Genomic DNA, 22,976 nt, shown 5'->3' on the forward strand with positions numbered 1-22,976 from the left:
TGAAAAGCTACTTTTCTACCCCAGCTTGAAGGCTAGAAGTTACATATCTATATTTTTATAGATGTTTAAATGTGCATTTCTACAGCATAGTTACCTCCTGCTGAAAGTATTCTCCACCTCTTCCAAATTCCAACACTCCCTCAGTCCTGTTCCCTAGAATAGTTGTTTTGTTATTAACTCTCCCTGCTGTTTTTCCTTTTTATGCAGTTTTATCATACCATTTTTCTTCACCTTTTCTCTGTCACCTCTAAAGTTTTCATCATCCAGCACAACTTTTTCTGCATAATTCATTCTATTTCTGGCACAGTGCAGACACTTGGTCTCTGTAAAGTCATAGCCTGTCTTTTATTCCCTGTCCACTGTTGTAGGTATTCAAAGGACTATGCCATATGGGCTATCCTGCAGATATGAAAACTGGTGTGACTTACCAGATACCACCAAAAACAGTAGATAAAGGCCTTATCAGACCCAGAATCTCATAATCTAAAGCCCTTTCTAATAGCCTCGATATGATTTGGTTTTGCCATCCATCATTCCTATTTTTTTCTATGTCATCTGTATTTTACAACAGAGGTTTGAAGCCTGTATTTGTGATGGTTGTTCAAGGGTACTTAAACCTACATATTCCAGTGAAAAACAGTAATTCAACAGTAGCTCATCCTAACTGCATAGCACTTCTGAGCTAACAAATTCAGCTACTAAATCGTTTTCAGTCTTGCCTTCCTCGCCCTATATATTTCCTCTCCTATACTTTTGCTGTCATTTTAAAGCTCTTAATCTTAAAGATTAATCTTTAAATCTTTAGATTTTTTTATTTATTTATTTTTATATAAAAAAATAAATTATAACTATTTTAAAAAAAATTTAAATTTAAATCTTAAAAAAAATAATCAACTTAAAAACCTCTCTTTAAACTATATTGCCTGGTTAATGCCTTACCTACCCAGCTAGCATAAGTATTCAGACACCCTATCATTTCATTGCCAAACTCAAAGCTATGTAATAATGTAAGAAAGCAACATATAAAAAAAAAATAAATAACTGGTACAACCAAATCCCAGGTTGCTGCTGCTAGATTCAGGCCGGTTATCAGTATAAAATGACCTCTACTGTTCAGAAAGGGATTCCACCCTTTTTCTTCCCTTTTAGGCTGACAATTTTAACTTGGTACCCTATCATTCCTAGAACAAGACATTGTTGTAACAATCAGCTGGTAGTTATTCTTTGATGCAAGTAGTAAAAGCAAATAATTGTCTCTTAACTTTACCACTTCAGAACTGTAACCTTCCTTGTTAACAACTTAATTAAAAGATGTTACTCAATACCTAAGGTCTGAATACCCTGAGCTTCTAGTACTTCATAAAGTAAGTTAAGTCAATAATATACAAAAAAACACCAGTGTTGCAAATTCTATCAAAATACTATCATTTAAATGAGTGACTGTTTTTACAACCTGTTTGCAAAGCCCTGTTCTTTCAATATTCTTCAGTCCTATAGAAATTATTAACCACTGTATTGATTCATGTGAGAAGGAACATGTGGTTAATAACCACTGTTGTAAATAGGACAAAATTATTTAAGCAGAAAGACTTAGTTGAATTTGGACAAGTCACTTACCTACAGTTTCAAAACCATAACTTGATTGAGATGATCACACTTTCACATTCTCTGCGACACTGAACATTTGCAGTTCGTATGACCACTCTGCTGAAGGAATGGCTAGTCAGCACTTTCAAAACTGAAGCTCGATTACTACTAGTAAATTTCGTTTTTCCCAGCCAGATTCACCCTTTTAATAGGATATATTGGTAAGAATACTTTGAAGTCATGCTGATAAAATTAGAGAATTAGTTATAGAAACTAAAGAAGTTAAGATTATTAGATTAAAAATCAAACACACAAAGACATATGTCTCCAAGTTGCCATCTGCTTTCATTTCCTCCTACTCATTTCTTGTTTTCCAGCCACCCTCATATCCTCCAGCTTTCAAATGCCTGGGTTTAAAAACAATGAAACTCTCCCTCCTTCTCTCCATTTTTTTTCTACCCTATTTTTTTTTTTTAAATTCAGGCATGTTTTATTTTATCTTTCTCCCTCACTGCATCATAGCCTGTAACAGTTTCTCCCATTTTGACACTGAATAATTTTTACTATGGAACATTACACTACTAAGTCAATTTTAACTTAAGAATAAAGCCTTGCACAAGTTCATTTGCATATGTTACTGTGTCTTTCACAAAACAAACAGCAACCCAAGAATTCCACTTACATATAAAACTTAAATACATGCTTACATGTATTATATACTTACATGTAATAGGCCTCTGCTAGCAGTTTTCTGAAGAAAATCCCCTATAACGTGAAGTCAGAACCCAAGACCTCCAAAGCACAGACCAGAAGCTATGCAGAAGTATTTTAAAGAAATCTACTTTAAGACTATACAATGTAATATAACCAAGAAACACTTTGCATGGATAATTCCACTCTTACCACTGAAATAGCACTCCAGCAATTTACTACATGATCCATGTCTTTTAAGGCATCATCAACTACGTTTTTACTCTCCTGTTCATACAGAAGTATACAGCAAAAGAAGCAAGGCACTAATTTATGACAAAATAAGCGTCACTATGGAGGTATGTATAACACTTGCTTTATTTCCCGATTCTCTCTTCAAAGAAGCTAGAGTAAAGGAAGTGATAGTATTCTCAATAAATGAACTACAAGAACAGGTAAGGTGGTATTTGCAGGCAACAGAATTAGAAGAGGCAGTACTGCTTTCACACATGTAGCTTACATGTAAGATGTCCTATATCCCCTTAAAATTACCCGTCCTTGAAAATACAAACACCAATAGTTTGTTTCTTCTGGTGATCCACTAAAGCAAGAAACAAGTGGCTTTTTGACTGAACAGGCAGACAACAGGCAAGGATGAAATGTACAAAATAACCTTGCAACTCCCACAGTGATAAACAATGGAGGACAATAGTTATTTTTGTTTTCTCTTCAAAACTTCATTTGGTCCTTATTGTGTTTGTAGCAACACAAAAATTAATTCTAGGCAATCAATCTATGACTGGAAACAGAAATATTTATCCCTGGCCTTTGTCACATCATACCAGAGATGATAACTCTTACTGAAGATCAATGTTAAAACCCCTGCTTTTCAGTAAAAGCCTGTGCTAGAGTATCATTGCTTCAGTTCTTTATGTCCCATTACTTCAACATTTGTTTGAAGGCAAGGGGACTGCTCCCACAAACGTACACACAGCCTACTCTTGTAAGCAGCTTCTTTGTAATTTAACACAGCCAGTCACTGTAGTTTCTATTTAAGAGAAACAAGTCCATTGCAGTTAAAAAATCTGCCTCTCATAAGTCGATTTCCAACTTTAATTTTTTGCTTAAAGCTCAGCGCTCTCAGGAATGGAAAGGATACATTTCACAGGTTAAGATATCCTTTTGTACCTTCATCTGCTGCAGAGATACTATCCTTTCCTAAAAAAGGGGAAAAAATTTAGACATATCTTGATTTTATCATTTTTTTTATTTATATCATTTATCATATAGACATATGAGTCAATATAGACTCAAATCCTCATTTTAAAGGTAGAAATCTGAAATCCCATCACATTATTTCATAATTCAGTCATCCAAAGCAAGGACCCTAGTCTTTCCCTGTAGTTGACTGGCTGTTGAAGACTGAAGCTTGGTTTATTGTGAGGACAAAGTTATTTTGTAACTCTTAGCTCTGAGGACTGATACTTTGTGTCTATTACTGGATAAGACTACAAAGATGGAAAGAGCAGGCAAAACAGAGGAACCATTGTATTTTTTCAGAGAATCTGCAGACCAAATATTTGTGATATTCCTTTCTGCAGTCCCCAAGTTATTCCCACCAATAACATGACTGTATTAAACAGCTAATTGTTTAGAGAGCAGATCTTACCTTGTAGGGAAAAGAAATAGTTATCAGTGCTGGAAGTATAGTGAAGGATGTTATGAACACTGAATAGCAGTTTCACTCCTGTCTTGGAGCTAGATTAGGCCCAAAGAGAAAGAAGGACAAGGCAAAAAAAAAATAAAAATCAACTATTAAAAATTAAGACACAAACCTGCTCTGCTGCTGTTGTGCAAAGGCAAAGCCATAGCTATTGTAGAAGTCTAGATTGCCTGTGACCTACATAAGGTGCCCAGGGGCAGCTGAAAAAGGTTTGGACAAAGGTTTGGCATGAGAACTTTGAATGAGAGAACACAGGTATCTAAAAGATTTTATTTCAGTCAGTATAGACCTGTACCTTTCTATTCAAGCTTTTATAAAAGATGATAAATCACTAGTCAGACTAAAATACATAGGTGGTTTTCAAAGCATCTTTTCTATATTGATGAAATATCCAGAAGGTAAGTTTTGACAACGATTAAAAATGCATCCCATTGTGCACAGCATGCAGTTCATTGGAATATAGCTCTCTGAACATGACTGTGTTCCAGATGATTAAAGATGTCTTCTGTTTCTGGAGTGAGCTGTATATTATCTTTGATTGGAGATAACGGATCTGACTTTTTACAAGAAGGAAGTTTTTCATACTCTCTGCACAAAAAAACAAAGACAAAACAAACCCCAAGAATGTTATGATATTATATGTTTCTAATCACAGGCCTGTAAGAACACAAGGGTTAAAACAAAGCAAGACATCTCACCTAACTATCCCCTCACCTATAAATAAACCCAAGATAAAAATCTGTAATGGAAGGGTTTAATTTCGATTTCACTACAACTGCACAACTTCGCTAAATTGGTTTCAACTGTTCCAGTTATCCTGTGACAGAATGATAGCTATTAGCTTCATATTTGAAAGACCATATGTACCCCCATTCCACTCTGGATTGTACGTGCTTCATTAAACATCGAAGTCTTCCGAGTAACTAGTTTCATATATATCCCCCAAGTCTTGACATTAGAACAGATTAGTGTCCCACATGATTTATTTGCCATCAGACAATGTAATTCTCGAGACAAGGCTAATTTAGAAACATCTTAATATCTGAAAAAACCATAAACAATACTCAGAGCTAAGCGAGTCCTGGTAGTGAGAAAAAAAACTTTTTGTGAAATAAATGAAGAATCCCTTAAAAGCTAATATTAAAAGTACTTCACTTACATAAATAATATATACAAAAATATATATCCCCAGTATATACACAGAAGTTACAGTCCAGCCAAAACTGGATGAATAAAATGTGGATGTTGGGAGCTAACTCCTGCAATAATTAGCAGAGAAAAGTAACAGAGTGCCATCTAGGCTCACTCTGTTCTTTCTGCCTGTATTCTGATAAAACAAAATACATGAATTTTCTCCCTGTGAACAACCCTGGTCAGACATTCCCAAATAGGGATCAAGCAATACATACACAAGCACTTTCAATTCCTCTTTGAAACTGTCATTTTTAACCTGCATTGAGAGCATAATATAATTTGAGAAATGTTAATAGAGCAAGTAATATTTTTTAAATAGAAATCAGTTCTATATTTGTAATAACCTACTATAAGGCCCAAACTTACTAAAATATATTCATCTGACTTAACACGTGCTTACCAGCCTCACATTTACTACTTAGTACAAAAAGAATATTTTTCTCCTACTCACATTTGGTTTCAGTTTTAAATAACTAGGTCTTATTTAAATAATAAATTTTAAGTTGAGGTTGCTACTTGGAGGCGGGAAAGCTTTGCCACCAGAAGTTTTTACCTGAGCCCATGGAAATAGTGTTAATTTAGAATATCTAGACTTTTGGGGGGTGTTTATTTTTTCGTTTGGTTGTTTTTTTAATATCATTGTCCTTCAAGTTCAAACCTTGAAGATATTTGCAGAAATGTCAAGTTAGCCAAGTCATCTGCCCAAGGGAAAACAGCAGCATTTTATAATGCACAAAAATGTCTCTTGTAACCAGAGACTTCAGCGAACAGAAATATTCCATTAATTCGCCATCATCTTGAAAAGAGAACAGTTCTGACAGTCACCGCAAAATGTGAGAGGCACCAAATTAAGTAGGAACAACCTTGTATTCAGTTAAGTGTGGCAACTTTTATGCAGCTTTTGCATTTAGACCAAGAAATGCCTTTTGGTATTTGACGTCAAACGATGATAATTTTCATCTAAATTATGTTAAACTAAATGCACTACTTCAGTAAATGTATTTTAGCAGAGAGGTTTTCCTAGTTAGAAAGAAAAAAAGTAATTGGAAGAGCATATTTACCACAAATCGTACTTCATGGTTATATCAAGCCTAGAAAATTAAAAATTCTATGTAGAAAATATCCATCTTAAGCTGTTATCTTTATTGAATTGTGTGGAGACATGTACAATCTGCTTTGAAATTTGTTTCTTTGGGAAAAAGGTATACATGGTACCAAGCACGGTGTTAAAGCAACTCACCTTTTAAACTGGAAGTTCTTGCGGAGTTCGCTAATGGCATCTTGCAGTCCCAGCTTATTTTCAGCATCGCAGTGATTTCTCTTCTGCACAGGTGACAGCTTCCTGCTTAATCCGCTTACCTTAGCTGGTATCAATGGCTTGAGCTTTGTTACAATATGTGACCCTATACAACTGGATTTACGTAAGCCAGGAACCTGTGAGATTTTAATATTACAGTACAAATGGTTAAAACAACAACCTGTACGTAACAGATATTATGCTGCAAAGCTTATAATAAAGAAATAAAGTGCTTTACGTTATGGTGAGATAATGCAATCTGAATTGCCACAACAAGGTATATTTAGATAGCTTCACTAATCTAAAAAGTAGCATCTCGAATATATTAGACATAATGCAGCTGTAAGGACTGGCAAACTGGTTTCCATAGGTATTTGTATTCTAAGAGAAGGCAAATACACATTTGTTTTGAATGCAGTTTTTAAAGTCATTGAATATTTATTTTCTCATCTGTTTATATGAGAGCACAACAAAAACTCTTTAATATCAACTTTCAGATTTTTAAGAGAAGCTACTCGGGTATCACTTTGTGATACTTAGATTTCACAAAAAATGGAGTCATAAACATACTGATATCTGTGCTCTGCTTATTCCAAGGATCATCAGACCTCTAGCTGAACCAGTTTCAGTACCTGAAACTCAAACCTGCTGTTCTTGGCCAGAATCTCTCTCTCAAATGCAACCAGTCTTAAGTTTGACCACGTCAATTAAAAGAAAAATACATTACTTCATCATATAATTTATTCTAGCTCTTCACCACCCCTGTTATTAAAAAAAATGTGTGCCTCATTTTTAATTCACTTATCAGTTTCAAGCACTGAATCTGTTGGGTTTTTTTCATATTTACAAGTACATAAAACTCAAATTGACATGACCAAATTAATATAATTAGGTCAGTCAGTGTGACTTCTATACGTCACATTCTCATCCCTAACCACAGTCATTTGTATTTCTGTCATTTTTCTGGGGTCAATATCACGCTAACTGGCTGCCAGCTGTTCAGACTGCTATCACACTTCCTAATATGGATACAATGTTGTTAATTTTTACCTTCTCCAACTTCATGCACAGAAAGTAGTAAGTTTATCCTAACAGAAGAAAAACACTGAAGCCCAGTCTGCAAGATTGTTTCCTGCGAGTAGCCTAACACATTTCATAAACCAGAAGTTGTACCTATTGCTATTTAATCACTACAATTCTATTTTTCTATTTAATTCTGTACTACTTAATCAGTACAATTCCTGTTTGTACTATACGTGCATAATCGTAGCACAATAATTAAATACATGAAATGCACTTTTAAACAAAATTAAAGCTTTCTTTGCCAAGTAAGTTCACTAGTGGCAAAAAGCCACAAATGCCCCATTCATATTTTCCATTACTTTTTTTTCTCTATTACATACACTTATCGCTTTCCCCAGTTTTGTGGGAAGCAGCAGTTCAGAAGCACTAGAATGTTTTACTATTTGAGCCATTCTGTCACTTTGTTGCAGAACATGAACTACTCGCAATGACCAGCTTTTAAGTGATCCCTCACTTCTAGCCTGCTATATTAGCTTTTTTCTGTTATGAGGACCAAAACATAATTATCAAAATACCTGCAGAAGAGATGGTGACTGTCTACAGTTGTAAGAAGCTCTTATTTTACAGTTGGCTACTTAAGATTAGTTTAGGACAACTAGGAAATATAAGTATTACTTACAACCTATTTAGATAATGTTAAAATGAAGCATTTTACTTAAATGAATAATCTTCCCTGTTTTGCTGGATCATCTTTAGAAGATGGCACAGCTCTGCCTACTTCAGGTGCCTCACTTAACTAATGCAAATAGCTCTTCCTCATCGAAGTATTTGCTATTGATCACCCAAGACTTTTATCTTGGTATAAAAGATATTGGCAACCTGTTCTTCAAAAAGAACTCTTACCTCTGTTCTTTCCAAAACATGGCATTTTGTCATCTCCCTACCACACACACCACACACTTGTTATATAGTTTTTTATTGAAATGACATTGTTTCTACCCAAATAGACTAAGCAGGTCTCAGAATCACAAGTAAAACTTCGGGAAGAAAAGTTTCATCTTTTAGCCTACACTTTAAACAAGAATACTGGGAAGAATAAAAATAAAATCCTGGAACTCCCTGCTTTGTAGTGTTTTGCTGTTTATTTATTGCTTCAGCCATTTTGCAACATATGTGAAGTCACCCATAACCTATATTTCTTTGTGGTACTGAATTACAGAGTTATAACTTAACTAATCCCAAAGTAGGCAAAGCTGCACGTTGAACGCCCACTAAGAAACTTTAAAACCAGAGCAGATTGCTCGTTTATTTTGTCAAAATTAGCCTCTTTGCTGGGCTCATAGCAATTATGGAAAATAATTAGCAGTGAAAACCACAGCTAGCATCCTATCACAGGAAAAACTACAAGGTCCCTGAGGGCTCATTATAGGCCTCTGTTAGAGAAAAACTTCTATTCACTTTGATATTAGAATTGACTAACTAAGCACTTCGTATTTTGGATTAGAACCATTGTAAGAGTTGCAGCTTCCCCACATTGCCTCCCCCAATTATTAAATTTCTGTGCAGATCAGCTATGTTATTCAGCTTACCAAAATCAGAATAACTAGTGTTTGAAGTGATTGACTGCTTCTTTCCTAGATCTGGAACTCATTCTCTTCAGTATCTTTTACTGTATGTAACACCAGTAAAGATTTCTCTTGTTTTGCACTTGCAATAAGCAATCCTAAGGGAAAATTTAGCCAAAAGTGGTACTCTCTCTCTCTCCACCTCCTCCCTCTTCAATTCTGGCTACTTGTTCCAACAGTCTCGTTGGTGCTACAACTCATGTGAGCCTGAGAATCTGTGTGGGCTTGAATTCCAATATGATCCTTTCGGTTATTGTTGACCTGGCTGAAAACTAACGTGACAGTTTTCCGGTCCAACTCATTGTAAGTATTACTACCAGCACATAAAGGAAGTAGGGGGAATGCAGGGCCAAGAAAATAAGTGACAGAAGCTCTCCTACTAGCCATTTGCTAGTAACTAACCCTACTGTTCTTACAGATTTTTCAGCAGATTCTTATTGTCTGAAGAACTCCAAGCATCCTGAAAATTCGTTTTTATACAATGCTTATATTGTCTCAGTACTTCCGTTCTGCGTATCCCCAATATTTAATCTATTAATTCTCCCAATATACCTTTAGGGTGAGCAAAACAGTAAGTAAAACATATTAACTACATTCTTAAAAACAAAGTAATAAAATTCTCAAACCCAGGCTGATTTCGTTTTATTGCTCAGTTTTGCTCAGGAGAAGCAGGCAAAATGCTGATCTAATGAAAAAGCATCAGTTTTTATATTTGAGTCTTCTGAAATAAAAATGTTTGAATTCCAGCTTAAAACATCAGTTACTAACAATAACCACAAGATGCCACTATTACACAAAACACACGCCATTCTTGAACAGAGACGATTTTTACTGTGACTGCGAGAAAGAAGTTAGTAGGGGTGTACAAGAAAGGATGAAAGCATCTTCCTTTGACTCACTAATCTTTTGGCTAATTCTAGTGATAACACTTAAGGAGTTAGAACACTTTTAGCTGTTAAGATCTTAGAAGTTTTGTAAGCTAGGCCAACAGGCAAAGCTCTTAGAAATGTCACAAAGACAAGGGACATAAGTCTAATCTTAGATGTCTAAGCAGCCACATACATCTATATACAGGTGCCCAGCCAACAGGAAAAGTAACTGAAATGCAGGCCCTGAAGGAAAACTGACTGTCCCTCCATACTGATTCATTAGTGTCTAAAAAAGCTTTTAACTAAAACAATTAAACAAGAACAGTTGACTAAAACCTTTCCAGATTTTGAAATCTGAACATGCTTTTTCTAGCCAAAGTGGAAGGAGACTGCTAAACTAGCAGATTTATTGACAAGCAATGAAATGATGTTGTATCTTGTGACTGTATCTCAATTATGAACATGACTACAATTCACGTCATAAACCCTGTATATTTAGCATGCCTGAAGAAAAATCAGTTTTTTGCCATAGTGGGGCTTCCGATTTTATACTGAAGTGTTTAAAATGCCCAAATAAGTTGTAGCTGTGATATCACTTATAAGTGGCATGGTAATAGTTAATCTCAGCTCTGGTATAGATGACCAAGAATAAAGTTTTCTCTTGCCAGCATGTGCATTGCTCAAGACTCTCTCATTAAGAGTTCCAGAATGAACTAACAGAAAGCAAAAACTGATTTTCAGAGTTTAATAAAGCTTATAGTAAAAAGAATTCTTACCTTCGTCTTTATGACTGTATTTTTTCTGTCAGTTTGAACAGCAGAAAATACTGGAGACCAAGCACATTGATCATCAGCCAGTTTTAAACTGGAGTCAGATACCTTCATCAAGAGAAAATTCATTTGGTTTAAAACAGTTTGGGTTTCCCCTCCCCATGCATATTTTTATATCTACACATATATTCTTTATAAGGTATAAAGTTTTCAACAGTTCTAGGAACTTACACAAAAACCTGGGCTTATTTTCAGCAGGCAACACTAATGGTGCCACACGCATGCTTTCTGAAAGGACCTCTTCAGGGACTAACAAAAGCCGAGAACACCAACCAGTTTTGGGGTTTTGGTGCTTTTTTGTTTGGTTGATTTTGGTTTTTTATGACTCCCTGTAGTGATAGCAGTGAAAAGACTGAAGACAAACAAAACCCAGAGAACAGATTTGATTTACGCAAGTTGTGTAGAATGGAATGGCTAACTATGTTAAGCACTGACAAGTTTTGTTAGCACAACCTACATAATCTGTAGGTTATCACTTTGAAGAAAAGACTTCGCTGCCTGATTTCTTTTATAATTTAAAATGAAAGCAAATGCTGAAACAGTGCCTAGTTTTCTTACTTCTCTATCTGAACTGTTGTTCAGTTGGACTTGCAGTCTTTCTGAAGACTCCAAACTGCATTTTGACGGCTCCCGAGACCTTTGAGACTCTGATGACTGTTCCAGTTCTGTTAAGGTGGAGGATTCTTCCTCTAATTTGCCACACACTGCCTCACTCTCCACTTGTACCCCATTACTCTGATCTTCCTGGGATACCACACAGTTGCTTCTCTGTTGGTGAAACTGCTGTGAACATACAGTATGAGATGGACCAGGGTTTTCTGAATTATTTACAGGGCTGCTCAACCACTGAAAGCAGTTTTTCTGCATTTCTCCAGGAGGTGTAAAGACAGTCCTTGTTGATTTTTCAGTTTCTGAAAACTGAGAAACATCATCTGCTACATGTTTTACTTCCTGTTCCTGGCAATCCTGTTCAACATCTCGAATTACATCACGATCATCCTTCTCTGCTCTAACATCAAAGATAATTGCATCATTGAAGAAAAACCTAAAAAAAAAAAAAAGGTAAAGGCAAAGGAGAAGAAAGTTACTGCAATTAAGTATATAAACTTGAAAAAACAATAGTTGTCTCTGCCCATCAACTTTTTTTTTGTTTTTAAGTGCACTTAGACACAAATTATTTTAACAATGGGCAAAGTCCTAGTCCCTCAGAGAGGCATTTAACTGGTAACAAAAAAAAAAAAAAAAAGAAAAAAGCATCTGTAAACACATCATTCATTGACTGAAAAAATAACAAGGTTCTTCATCTGAGGAGAAACACCTAGGAATCTTATGAAATTTAAAAATATTCATGAATTATCACAAAGCTAAATAGTAGTTAAGCACCTCTTTTCAAGGAAGCTAGAACCCATCTAGTTCTTCCATGCTATAGCAGCAACTCCTAAGAGTAAGTGCAAGTCAGAGTGTTTTAAGAAACTGAGCATAACCTACCATCACTGAAAAACTCTTAATTTTTGATGCAACATAACAACTTTCAGCTCAGGAAGGCGTGCCTTAATGCTAAAGAACATCAGTTTGAAGACTGTTCTGTAAAATTATACTGCTCTAAAACATTCAAATTATTTTAGATAAAAATTACAAAGTAAGAGCCATAATTGTGATAACGTTTTGTAAAACAAAATTCAAGTAGCTGTGGCCAAATGCCACCAAAAAGCCTACATAGCCAACAAAACACAGCCAAAAAAAACCCTAACAGACCTGAAGTCCCTCTTCTCAAAGTGCTGGTGCAGAGATAAGGAGCATCAGCTGAATAGGAGGGGATAAGAATAGATAGCTGTTGTACAGTATGCAACACATTCACTAACTGCTTACATACTTGGCACAAAGCAGCTACTTTTTTTTTTTTTAAGAATTATCATATGGTCTTTACCTGGAAAGGAAATATGGCTAATTCCCAATTAATTTTAATACCCAGAAGCTAGACTGTATTGAATAGTCCTACAGTCTTCATTTCTGCAGTAAAAAATTTTACATTATTTAATCTATGTCACACATAGATATCATGCCTAGCACAAAGGGGTCTCCATCTCAGCTCAGGTGTATTAATAAAGTTGCATAAAACAAGTCTGACATAACCTGAATACTAAAAATGAGAAAAATGCTATGTCGGCAACCAGGGCAGTGAATAGTTATTTTGCTACTTAGTATGTGACACAAGCATACCTGCTTCTTGTTCCTGGAACAACTACAGCATCCTTCTCCTTGTTTTTCCTTTGTAGAAAGGAAGCAAATTTATTTCTAACTCTGGGCAGGGAGTCAGAGCTTTGAGTGACAGAATCCCCTGAAGAATCAAGGCTTTGTATTGCTGAGACACTCTTCTGGGCTTGACTGTCATGATCACTTTCCTTCTTGACTTTTTTTGCTGTTGAAAATGAGTATTGGCTCAACAGATCTCCATCCGTGATTTCTTCTAAATATAAAGACAGTTTAAGCATCACTGTAGAAGCATGTTCTAGAATTAACCAGTTATGAGACTATTGAGCATTACATATTTATGCTCACAAACTTAATCTTAGTAAGGTCTGGTAGGAGCATTCTTGACATTACAGTTCAGAAGCCTTTAACAAAGTTGTTTTCTAGTACATAGTCTTAAAAGAAACTTTCTGTGAAAAGATAGATGGAGTGAAGGCAGAATGGCTGAAATGAAACGCGATGATTGTTTGGGTCTGTGTTTTGTCTTGTTTGGTTTTTTTTAAACCATTTGAAAGCAAAACTAGATTTGATTTAAAGGCAGGTTTCTAAACTAACTACAAATTTTGATGAGGCAGGGAGCAGGAAGACATCAGTAGTAACAGAGGCAAAAAAAGAGCCTTAGTAGCATAATCAGAAAAGGAAGTAAAAGAGCATAGTACCCTGTCTATTACAAGCCCACGGTTTATTTCAACACATGTAACTTAATGGTGTAGAAGACAAGATAGCATAGATTTACTACAAAAAGTGAGAAAGTTGGAGTAAAGAATACCTATACAGGGCAGGGGATACAGGCAGCACTGTGTTAGAAGATTACAGAATACATTCTTAAATCTTCTGTTTAGCCAAATACTGGCTCTAAGAAAAACAGGCTATTTTCATTTCTTCACAAGCCATTTTAAGATGGAAATGAAAACCACAAATATCTAAAAATATACTAGATGGTATTAAATATGTCAACTTAAAATGGAAAACAACAAAGTTTTCTAGAAATTAAAGACAGTTAAAATCAACTCCTGCTGAAAGTTTACTGCCATCTTTAATCATTATGTATGTTTTAATATTATGGCTTGTTAGGCTTGTAACTTTCTGAAACAGAATACAATCAGAGTCAGGCCTCTGAAATCTCATGCCATCAAGTCCAAGACAAAAATAATTTCTTTCCCCGCGGCCTTCTATGTTATTTATATACTTATTTTAATAAAAACATACCACTCCTCAGCCTTTTTGCCAAGAGCTCTTTGCCTGGAAGTTTTAGCCCTTTCACACTAATTATCTTCTCCATGCCTTTGGTTGTTGGTTTCTCTAGCAAATGTATTTTATGAGGAACGGTATCTGCATTACAGCCAAACTTGTAGTCTCTGCTCCAAATGCTATTTACATGATTAGCACATCTGTCATTCCAGCCACTACTTCTCTGCTGCACAGACTAAAAAAAAAAATTATTAAAAAACAAGGCATAGGTTTGTAGTTTTGTTTTCTATATATCATTTCCTGATTTAGCATATAAGGACATTTTGACATTTGCACAACTAGTGACATACTCTACACAAACATTTTATTTCGTATTCCCACATTTTTCATGCTTTTTATACAAATTATTTTCTTTTTGCACTGCCATGACATCCCCATATGGTGCAAGTGACTAACAACTCATCTCAAACAAAATTCAAAGTTTTAATTTTATATCTACTCTGAAAACTTCATTTGGGAAAATACTTTCTTCAGAGTTACATACTTGGAAGAATCCAAGTCTCTGAGAATTTTATTTTTAAATCAGTTACTTCTGTCAATAGTATTAAGGACTTATCAAAAAAGTCTGAAAGTAAAACAGACAAAGTCAGATGTCATGAAAGTAAGATTTTACCTGTACAAGGAATGAGAAATATGTGCATAGGAACATACAGTTTCTATAATAGCAGAGTATCTTTCACTGCCAAGTCAGTTGTGGATAACATTCAATCATGTTTCTCCATGAACGTGCAGACCCACATCAAAACCTTAATACATAACTTCAGAACAAAGCCGTTACCTGTGCAGTGTCAGGGTTATAATTATCAATTTGTTCCATTGTATCAATATCAATGTTGCCAACGGCAATCTGAAAAGCAGTATCATCACCAAAATGTCTGTTTCCATCATATTAAAGGAAAATATCTGAATATTACATTAAATCTCAAGCACTGTAGCATGAAAGTTAGACTAGCTGTTTCCCATTTTGCTAAAAAGCATTGTTAGAATATCAACTAAAAGCATTAATACTACTACTCACGGCTCAATCTGATCCAACAGCAATTGTAATAGATCTGCAGTGCTTGGCAAATAACAAAAGTCAAAAGGAAAACTGTCAATCAGCAGCAGGAAAGTTACCATCTTTCTCCTTCCTAATTTCAGAAATGCCAGAGATTAGGTGGCTTGAGGAACATACAAAGCTAGTAACTACTTCAGCAGTCCCCCTTCTCTTCATTTTCCTGATCTTCCGTGCTGAGTTTATGCTGCATGAGTGCAACAAAATGCTACTTCATATATTCTATAGGAAGACACATCCAGTAAAACAGGATGTGCTTAGATTAGGGAGTGAGTAAAACACAGATTGCAAGAATTAAAATAGCAGAAATAACACACTTAACACAGGCAGAAACTAAAAGACTGTCATAAAGTGATTAAAAAAGGTTAAATGTAGCCTGTATTTAATGAGTTGTTTTCTATAAAAAACTCAAAACAAACACACCAAAGAGCAGCAGTAACTTCTGCTTAAAACACTGTATCAATGATAGGTCACTCTGTTACCCCCTGCAGTTTTTAAAATTAAAATCAGAGCAAAAGAAAAGAAGTAAACCCCCAACTTCCTAAGATTGCAACAAAGCCAGGCTGTAGTCAACTGCTGACATACAATGAAAAAAACCCGTAAAGTACACCACAGACACAATGAAAAGTATAAGACACCACATCTGCTCATCCTTCTTTCCTCACTCTGCTGTTTCAACACAAAGGATACCGTCCTGCATAAATTAGCGTTTCTGGATCAATATCATCCCCATATGGATTCAGAGGAACTAATTTTCTGTTGACAGGATCAAAAACTAACTGATAAAGGAACGTATTATTGGCTCGCATAAAACCCTGTATGTATTCTTCTGGTACTGTTATATTCATCTTCAAGTATTGCCCCATTTTCTTAATAACCTGTAAAAAAAAAATGCTGGTCGGTTTCATTTAAACACATTACACAAAAGGTTAAATACATTTCAAAATGTCTTGACTTGTAATTAAATGAAGTATGTATCCTGTTACAAAAGGCAGATTCAACTTCAACAGGGAAAGGGAAGAGGAAAAAGTGTTGTACATTATTTTCCCACTCTCAAGTTACTTGCAATCACATGAATAACAGCATTTAACTCTCTTGTCCAATAAATAAATAGAAAATTGCAGTGACAAATTACATGACAAATTAAGTGAAAAGCTTTTTAAATTATTAAATACTAGCATTTTGCTCAAAAAGAGATATCTTTAAAAGTAAATAATGATTTGTATGGAAAAAGTTCAAAATTCTCCTTTTACTTCCAACAAAAGGCAACCAAACTAGTGCTTCAATGCCTGCTTTACACAATACAAAATATTTTTAACTCAAAACTGTAGTTCTTTGAGTACAGCCTGTGAGAGAAAAAAAAAAGGCTAAAGCATAAAAGTAACTTAAAGAAGATACAGTAAGTTAGAGTGCATATTTAAACACTTTTCTGGATTAGATTTACATGCCTCCAGGACAGCTATGTAAGATATTTTTCTTAATAGCTCTTAAAAATCTCTCTTCCTCCTTACTATCTACACAGAAGTTATTCCTACTCTCTTAGTCTCTGTATTTCCTAATACTAGATTTGTTTTCATTTCATACATTGGATAGGAAAAAAACCCCCAACACCAAGCTTACCTTATTTCTTTTTTTTGCACCATATGAAACTTTTCTTCCATAATGTTTTTACTATATAAATATCTGTATCCATATGTAATTAAATGAAAAATTGGAAACAAATAATATTCCCAATCCCTGCCCATTCCACACACAGATAAAAGCACCCTTATGCTAAAGTAACAGTTCAATTAACAGTTCTAATAATGATCTGCAAAAACAGAAGAAAGAACAGGTAACAAGGGGGGGTGGAAATATTCAGAACATTACAAAAATTTAATTATCTCCTCAAATAGAATACGCCCTTGAAGGATAAGAACAATTAAGTTAACTTTGGCGTATTTCATTAAATATATAATAGATTCATCACTTTAGTAAGTTTAGCTCAGCATCCTTCGAAAGCACAGGTAAAAAAAAATACTTCTTTTCGCATTCTCCTCAAAATGGAGAAAGTCAAGAACCCCTCTTATTTTGAATTCAGTGTTCATTTCCTGTGTACTGCTATAGGTTCCCAGAACAACACAAAGCAAAACCAACTTCACCTTTGTAATATCTGGATTGTTGGCTAATTTTAGTAACTTGCATGCTTTGCCTAACCCAATTCCATGAATTGATGGGAGGTAGTCACAACCAGAAAGAATACACATGTAGCGGAATTTCTCTTCTGTAAATACGTTTCCAAGCTGCTTGCAATTTCCTAGTCGAGCTTGATCGATTTCTAGTCCATTTCCAAACTTGTCAATTTTCAGAAACACCTGAAATTAAGAGGAATTGAAAACAATATATATATATTCACTCATATAAACTATATATAAATATATAATATATATTTATATTCACTCATATAAACTAGCTTGTGGCACTTGGTAGAGACAGCAGAGGCTAAGTGCTATTCTCATCTCTTCCATATCCCCAATTTACTGTAGAATAGTAAATCCATATATCAAACATATTTGGCGACTTCAAACTCTGCTTTTAAGATATCAGTGAGAGGTAAAGGCTATTAGTATTCTCTTCCATACCTTTTTACACCCAAAAGCTAGAAGATCAGAGTCTTCTGTAATTATGGCTTGAACCATGCCACTCTTATTAAGATAAGCCAACTGAGCATCAGCTTCATACGGAGCAACAATACAATCAACTCCCCGGGCTCGAGCAGCCTATATATAAACAAGAAGCATACAAGTACTTTGCATCAATTTTCAGTAATTACCTTAAGATATCTGAAAGCATAAGAACATCTACCTTAAACTAAAACCGCAATCTTTTTAAACAATACATGCATCACCCTCAAAGCCTGGTATTTAGTATTCAAAACTGAAGTTTCGAGTAGCTTAAACCTACAACGACAAGTTTACAAATCCAACCTTTCCTGTGTGGCCTGTAACTATGCTTACTGGCACCTGACCACAGGCACCAGCTTCAAACTCATGCAAGTTATATTCTGGACCAAGGAAAACAGCACTGAAACAAATGTAATACTATTTTGATAAAGATCCTATGGTTGCAGTGGAAGGATGGCAAAAATCTACTGAAAAGGTTTTTAAGCAGCCAAAATTTTTTCTGTTGTCTATTCTCAGGAACTAACTGGGAGGGAAAAAATAAAAAGAATAGTTGTGTTTAGTCTTTGTGCAGAAAAATGAGAACAGTTGGTATTATCAAAGTCAGTTCATAGCAGTAGGAAGAGATGTATTTCTATTGACATATCATCATTGTTTATGCAACTGGACATAATAAACTTGAGTGAAGTTAAAGTTTGTTAATTGCACCTAACAATCCAATGTACGCAGGGCAATTAAAGGCTAAGGGGGAAATATTTTTCTTGCTTACATAGAAGAGGTAGTGAGGCAACCATATGAAGCAGGAGTAAGACATGCTACCTACTGCACAGATTTTTTACAAACTGTTGCTATCAACAGCACTGACAACTTACTTTAATAACTTCATGAGCCATAAAATGGGTAACATTTATACTGCGCCCAAAACACTCCCTAGCTTCCGACAGTCTCCCTTCCTGCAACAATTGTTTGCCCTTCAGAAGACTGGCTTGACGCTTCCTGAAAGAAAAATATCCACCAATCAGGTTATTTTTCCACTTAAAAGAACAAGTAGCAGAAAGGGCTATGAAAGATAGGTAGAAAAAGGGGGGCGGGGGGGGGGGGGAGGGGGATGTTTTGCAAATAAACCCTTCCCAAATCTGTCCTACTACATAACTTTTTAAAACATAAGAATAACAAAGTCATTTTATTGACAAGGATGATTAGATTGGCATATTGAAATTTATATTGTTTTCTCAGAAAACAGCAACAACTCAGGAACTGAAATCAGCAGTGTAAAAGAGATGCACCCACTCTCAGGTGGCAGTAAAAAAGATTTAATAGAATTTGGGATTGGTTTAGAGGACAGATGGTATCATTTACTTCAAGTATTGGAAATTGTTTTCTCCACACTGAAGGAATCAGATGTCCCATGAGAATTTATAAATAAAAGCCACTAAAAAACCCCACCCGCTTCAGTGAGAAGTCCCATTATATAAGGACCCGACTCCTAGACTGAAAAGGTTTATCTGAGTATTTGTAGAGAAAGATGAAGAAGGTGGTGTTATTTTTAAATACAATTATATTGGGAAGAAATATTTTTGTCCCGAGATCACAAGAGTGGGTAAACTAAAAGACTTTAATACATTACAGGAACTAACGTTGAGGTTTACTTCCTTCCTTTATAAAAGTGCTTTCATTTATGAAATGCATTTCTATTTTTGGAATAAAACCTCTAAGAAGAGGTTTGTATGATTTTGAAATGTAAATTAAGTGAAATAGTACTACATTGCAGGAAAGTTTACCAGAGATTACTACTTAGCTGAAGTTCAAGGTTTTTCAATTTTGAAAATAAATTGTAGCATTAAAGATACTGTTTTGATTGCAAATCAATACATTTCAGTACTCACTCTCGTCGGGCCTTTTCCACTTCCTTCTTCGAAGGTAGGGTGCATCCATCAAACACCAAAATAGGTTTAATTCCAAATGAGAGGAGCATATCAACAAGTTTCATACAGAAAGCCACATAACTGCATCAACAGTAACAAAAGTAAGAAAAGAAAGATAAACTTTATTGTTAAGTAAAAGTCTACTGCATATTTTCTGTTTGCAGGAAAGGAGAGCTGTAAGTTTAGGGCTAACTACTGTTCAAGGAACTTCATAGGCCAAGTATTTCCCCAGGACCAAAAACGAGTAAAAACACTTCCATGCTTCGTTTTTTGGTGGGTTTTTTTTGTTTGTTTGGGGTTTTTTGGTTTGTTTTTTTTTTTTAATTATAAACGCTCCATCTCCCAACTCAGAACTGGGCTGACTGCTTCCTACTCCTACACAAAATGAAATTAGAACTCAAGTACAATTCCATTGGATCCTAATGTAGAAAATCAAACACTGCCAAAAACTTTGCAACTTAAAACATGGATCTTTTTAGTTTCAGCAACTCAATTCACAATGGCCAGGGAAACAGGAGGCAAATGAGCACAGTACGTTGTCTTTCCCCAAAGCCTTGTGAAAGGCAGACTAAATTAACTTTTATAGAATGGGAGGAGTGATAGGATACTAAAACTTTGTGTAGCTATCCACTCTTCTCTCCAGATGGTGGGTACATGCTATGGAGATGGGCAAACCTCTTCCCATACTAAAAATACAGGCACAGTACTGAAAATATTCCGAAAGACAGGACAGTTGCTCAGATTTTACTAACAGTGAAGATGATGCATGGTCCAGGAGCCAATCCTCCACTGCCTTCCAAGCCTGACCCTTAGCAAAATATTTGTAGGGAATTCAAGACTTTGTGTATTCCATCAGACCTCTTATATCATTACCTGTTTCTACAGATCCATATGAGATCATTTCAGCAGCAGCTCAGAACTAAAATCTAATAGCTGATGTAAACATCAAGTGCGTTACAATAACACTCAATGGGGGGAAAAAAAAAATCAAATTTGTTTTTTAAGGACGCTGCTTAAAACAGCAAGAGCAACCTTTCCAGCAGGGAACAGGGAGGGGATGGAGAGTGGGACTTACAAGCCCTCAGAATCTAAGGATATGTGCACTGAAGCAATTGGCTTTAGAGCTACAAAACAAACTGAAAAATAACTATGATTTTTGAAAGACAGGATTGCACCTATATAATACCTCAATTCAGATAAATTTTAAAGCGTGAAAGGACTCTCTGCTATAGGTAAAGCTCTCGTCTAAGATCAGCAATAATACATTCATAGAAACAAGATCTGGTCATAAAATAGTCATGTAGTTAAATTCAAATATTTCCAAGTTTCCTATGACTATTAATGTATCTCCTGCCAGTCAATTTCTTTCTCAACTGAAGTGTATCCTAGTCTCAGGATTCTGAAGGATCTCTACTATCTTCAAAAGCAGGTAGCAGGGTTGGATGAAATGCTACCATTCTTCATATCAACAGAAGCCGGAGTTAGAAGACTAATTCATTTGCAAACCACTAACTCTCCTCAAATCAAACATTTAATCAAAATTTCATAAGTGAAGTTTTATCTTGACTAATCAGTGCAGCTTTATTTCTGAAAAGATAAAGATTAATCTTCATCTAAGACTATAGTCAAACTTAAGAAAAAAAAAAGTTCAACCTGGTATTTCAGATGGGTAAGAACTTCTGCAAGTCTAATCTAAGCTCCAAAGCTGAACTTGAAATATGACCAAAATTTCTGTTAATTTCCTTCCTTAGAAATATAACTAAGTGAAAAATCCATGTTATTTAAAAAGCTAGTCTTACAAAGAATAGTATGTTAAGAAAAAAAAATTCTACACCTTATTCAGAGCACAACATATCTATTGGAATTCCTCGGTATCATTACAACTTTTGTCACAGCAGTATTTATAAAGTACCACTTCTTACAAGTAAGGGTCCTGAAAATAGTATTAAATGCGAAGTATGAGTAGCATCGATAGAATCTCATCAGATTATATCATAACTGAAAGCAAGAAATGCTGGAAAAAACCTAACTCACTTAACCGTTGGTGTTTTAATGGAAAATATTTTACAGTTTGTTCTTCCATGACATACTTCTAATGTTTATTTTGCACAGTTGGAAAGCTATTTACTTACAGCCAACATTTTCATTTCCATAAAAAATTCAACCGGGACTGAGAATTTGGAAGCAACAGTAAGAAGTACAACTCCTGTAACTAGTCTTTAGTTTAAGAGGCATCAAGCTATGAAAAGTTGGGTTCATAAGAGGGCCGAGACCGAAAGAAGGACTTACAGATCTGTCGGCTCTCCTCGGGCCAGCTTTTCAGCACACGTATAGGCGCCCTTGTGCAGCCAGCAGTAGGTGTCCACCGCTACCGCCTGCCCTTTGTATTTCTTCACGTGAGCAGGCTCAGCAGCCTCCTTGATGAACTGGAGCAGGCCCTGGATCCCCATGGTGCGGCTTAAACTGCAGTGGGGAAAGCGAAAAGCGTGGGCACGGAAGAGGTGGAGGAGCCTCAGGTCAGGCTGCAGGCGGAGCGCTGGGCTGAAGCGGGGACATGGGGGGCGCCCCCACTTTCCGCCGGCCGTGACCGCGGGCCGCCTCTCCCCTGCTCCCCTCAGGGGCCCGCAGCCACCCCCCTCCCCCCCTCAGGGGCCCGCAGCGACGCCCCACCTCCCCACCCCCATTCCCATCCCCCGTTCCCCTCAGGGGCCCTCAGCGATGCCCCCCGCGCCACACCGCGACCTGTACCCGCCCGGGGGAGAAGGGGTCTCCGGCAGCTCTCCCAGCTCGGGGCCGCCTCCCACATGGCGCCGCCGGCCCCTCTCCCTCAACGCGGGCCATCGCCCGGAGAAGAGAGTGAGAGAGGCGGGCTGGGGGAACACGGTCACCAACAGCCGCAGCGCGCTGGGCAGCCCGTACCTCGCTGGGGGAGCGACGAGAGGCGAGGCGAGGCCCGGCCCGGCCCGGCCCGACTCGGCTCCGCTCGGCTCAACCGCGG

General features: G+C 36.3%; 1 protein-coding gene and 1 long non-coding RNA gene across 3 annotated transcripts in view; both read right to left on the minus strand.

The window, feature by feature from the left end:
* The window catches only part of LOC129784904 (uncharacterized), an 86,391-nt gene extending 84,151 nt beyond the window's left edge, over positions 1-2,240 (minus strand). Inside the window, exon 1 of the long non-coding RNA XR_008748133.1 lies at positions 1,618-2,240. This is a non-coding gene — a long non-coding RNA (uncharacterized LOC129784904). The remainder of the gene's footprint in view (positions 1-1,617) is intronic.
* A 303-nt stretch (positions 2,241-2,543) lies between these two features.
* On the minus strand, positions 2,544-22,748 carry EXO1 (exonuclease 1). 2 transcript variants are annotated; one of them, XR_008748132.1, is made up of 15 exons: positions 22,727-22,748; positions 22,268-22,441; positions 19,940-20,059; positions 18,926-19,049; positions 18,015-18,152; positions 17,535-17,747; positions 16,084-16,271; positions 15,118-15,214; positions 14,298-14,514; positions 13,059-13,305; positions 11,397-11,883; positions 10,785-10,886; positions 6,435-6,628; positions 4,296-4,588; positions 2,544-4,200 (listed from the first exon to the last, which is right to left on the minus strand). XR_008748132.1 is itself a non-coding variant. In XM_055810755.1 (14 exons), exons 2-14 carry the CDS (start codon positions 22,426-22,428, stop codon positions 4,450-4,452), a joined length of 2,427 nt encoding a protein of 808 aa, XP_055666730.1. In that variant the 5' UTR covers positions 22,429-22,441; positions 22,727-22,748; the 3' UTR covers positions 4,257-4,449. The 2 variants fall into 2 exon arrangements, 1 of the variants encoding a protein (XP_055666730.1); XM_055810755.1 differs by lacking the exon at positions 2,544-4,200 and having other exon boundaries at positions 4,257-4,588.
* Positions 22,749-22,976: the final 228 nt, after the last annotated feature.

This window comes from Falco peregrinus, chromosome 7, assembly GCF_023634155.1.
Source record: "Falco peregrinus isolate bFalPer1 chromosome 7, bFalPer1.pri, whole genome shotgun sequence".
In the NCBI taxonomy this organism is placed as follows: domain Eukaryota; kingdom Metazoa; phylum Chordata; class Aves; order Falconiformes; family Falconidae; genus Falco; species Falco peregrinus.

Coding starts and splice junctions, on each gene's coding strand:
- EXO1 (XM_055810755.1), bottom strand. CDS start 22,428: ATGGGGATCCAGGGCCTGCTCCAGTTCATCAAGGAGGCTGCTGAGCCT. Junction 20,060..22,267: donor CGAGGAGAGCCGACAGATCT/GTAAGTCCTTCT, acceptor CTGTTGATGCAG/TTATGTGGCTTTCTGTATGA. Junction 17,748..18,014: donor TAGCTTTTGGGTGTAAAAAG/GTATGGAAGAGA, acceptor TCTTAATTTCAG/GTGTTTCTGAAAATTGACAA.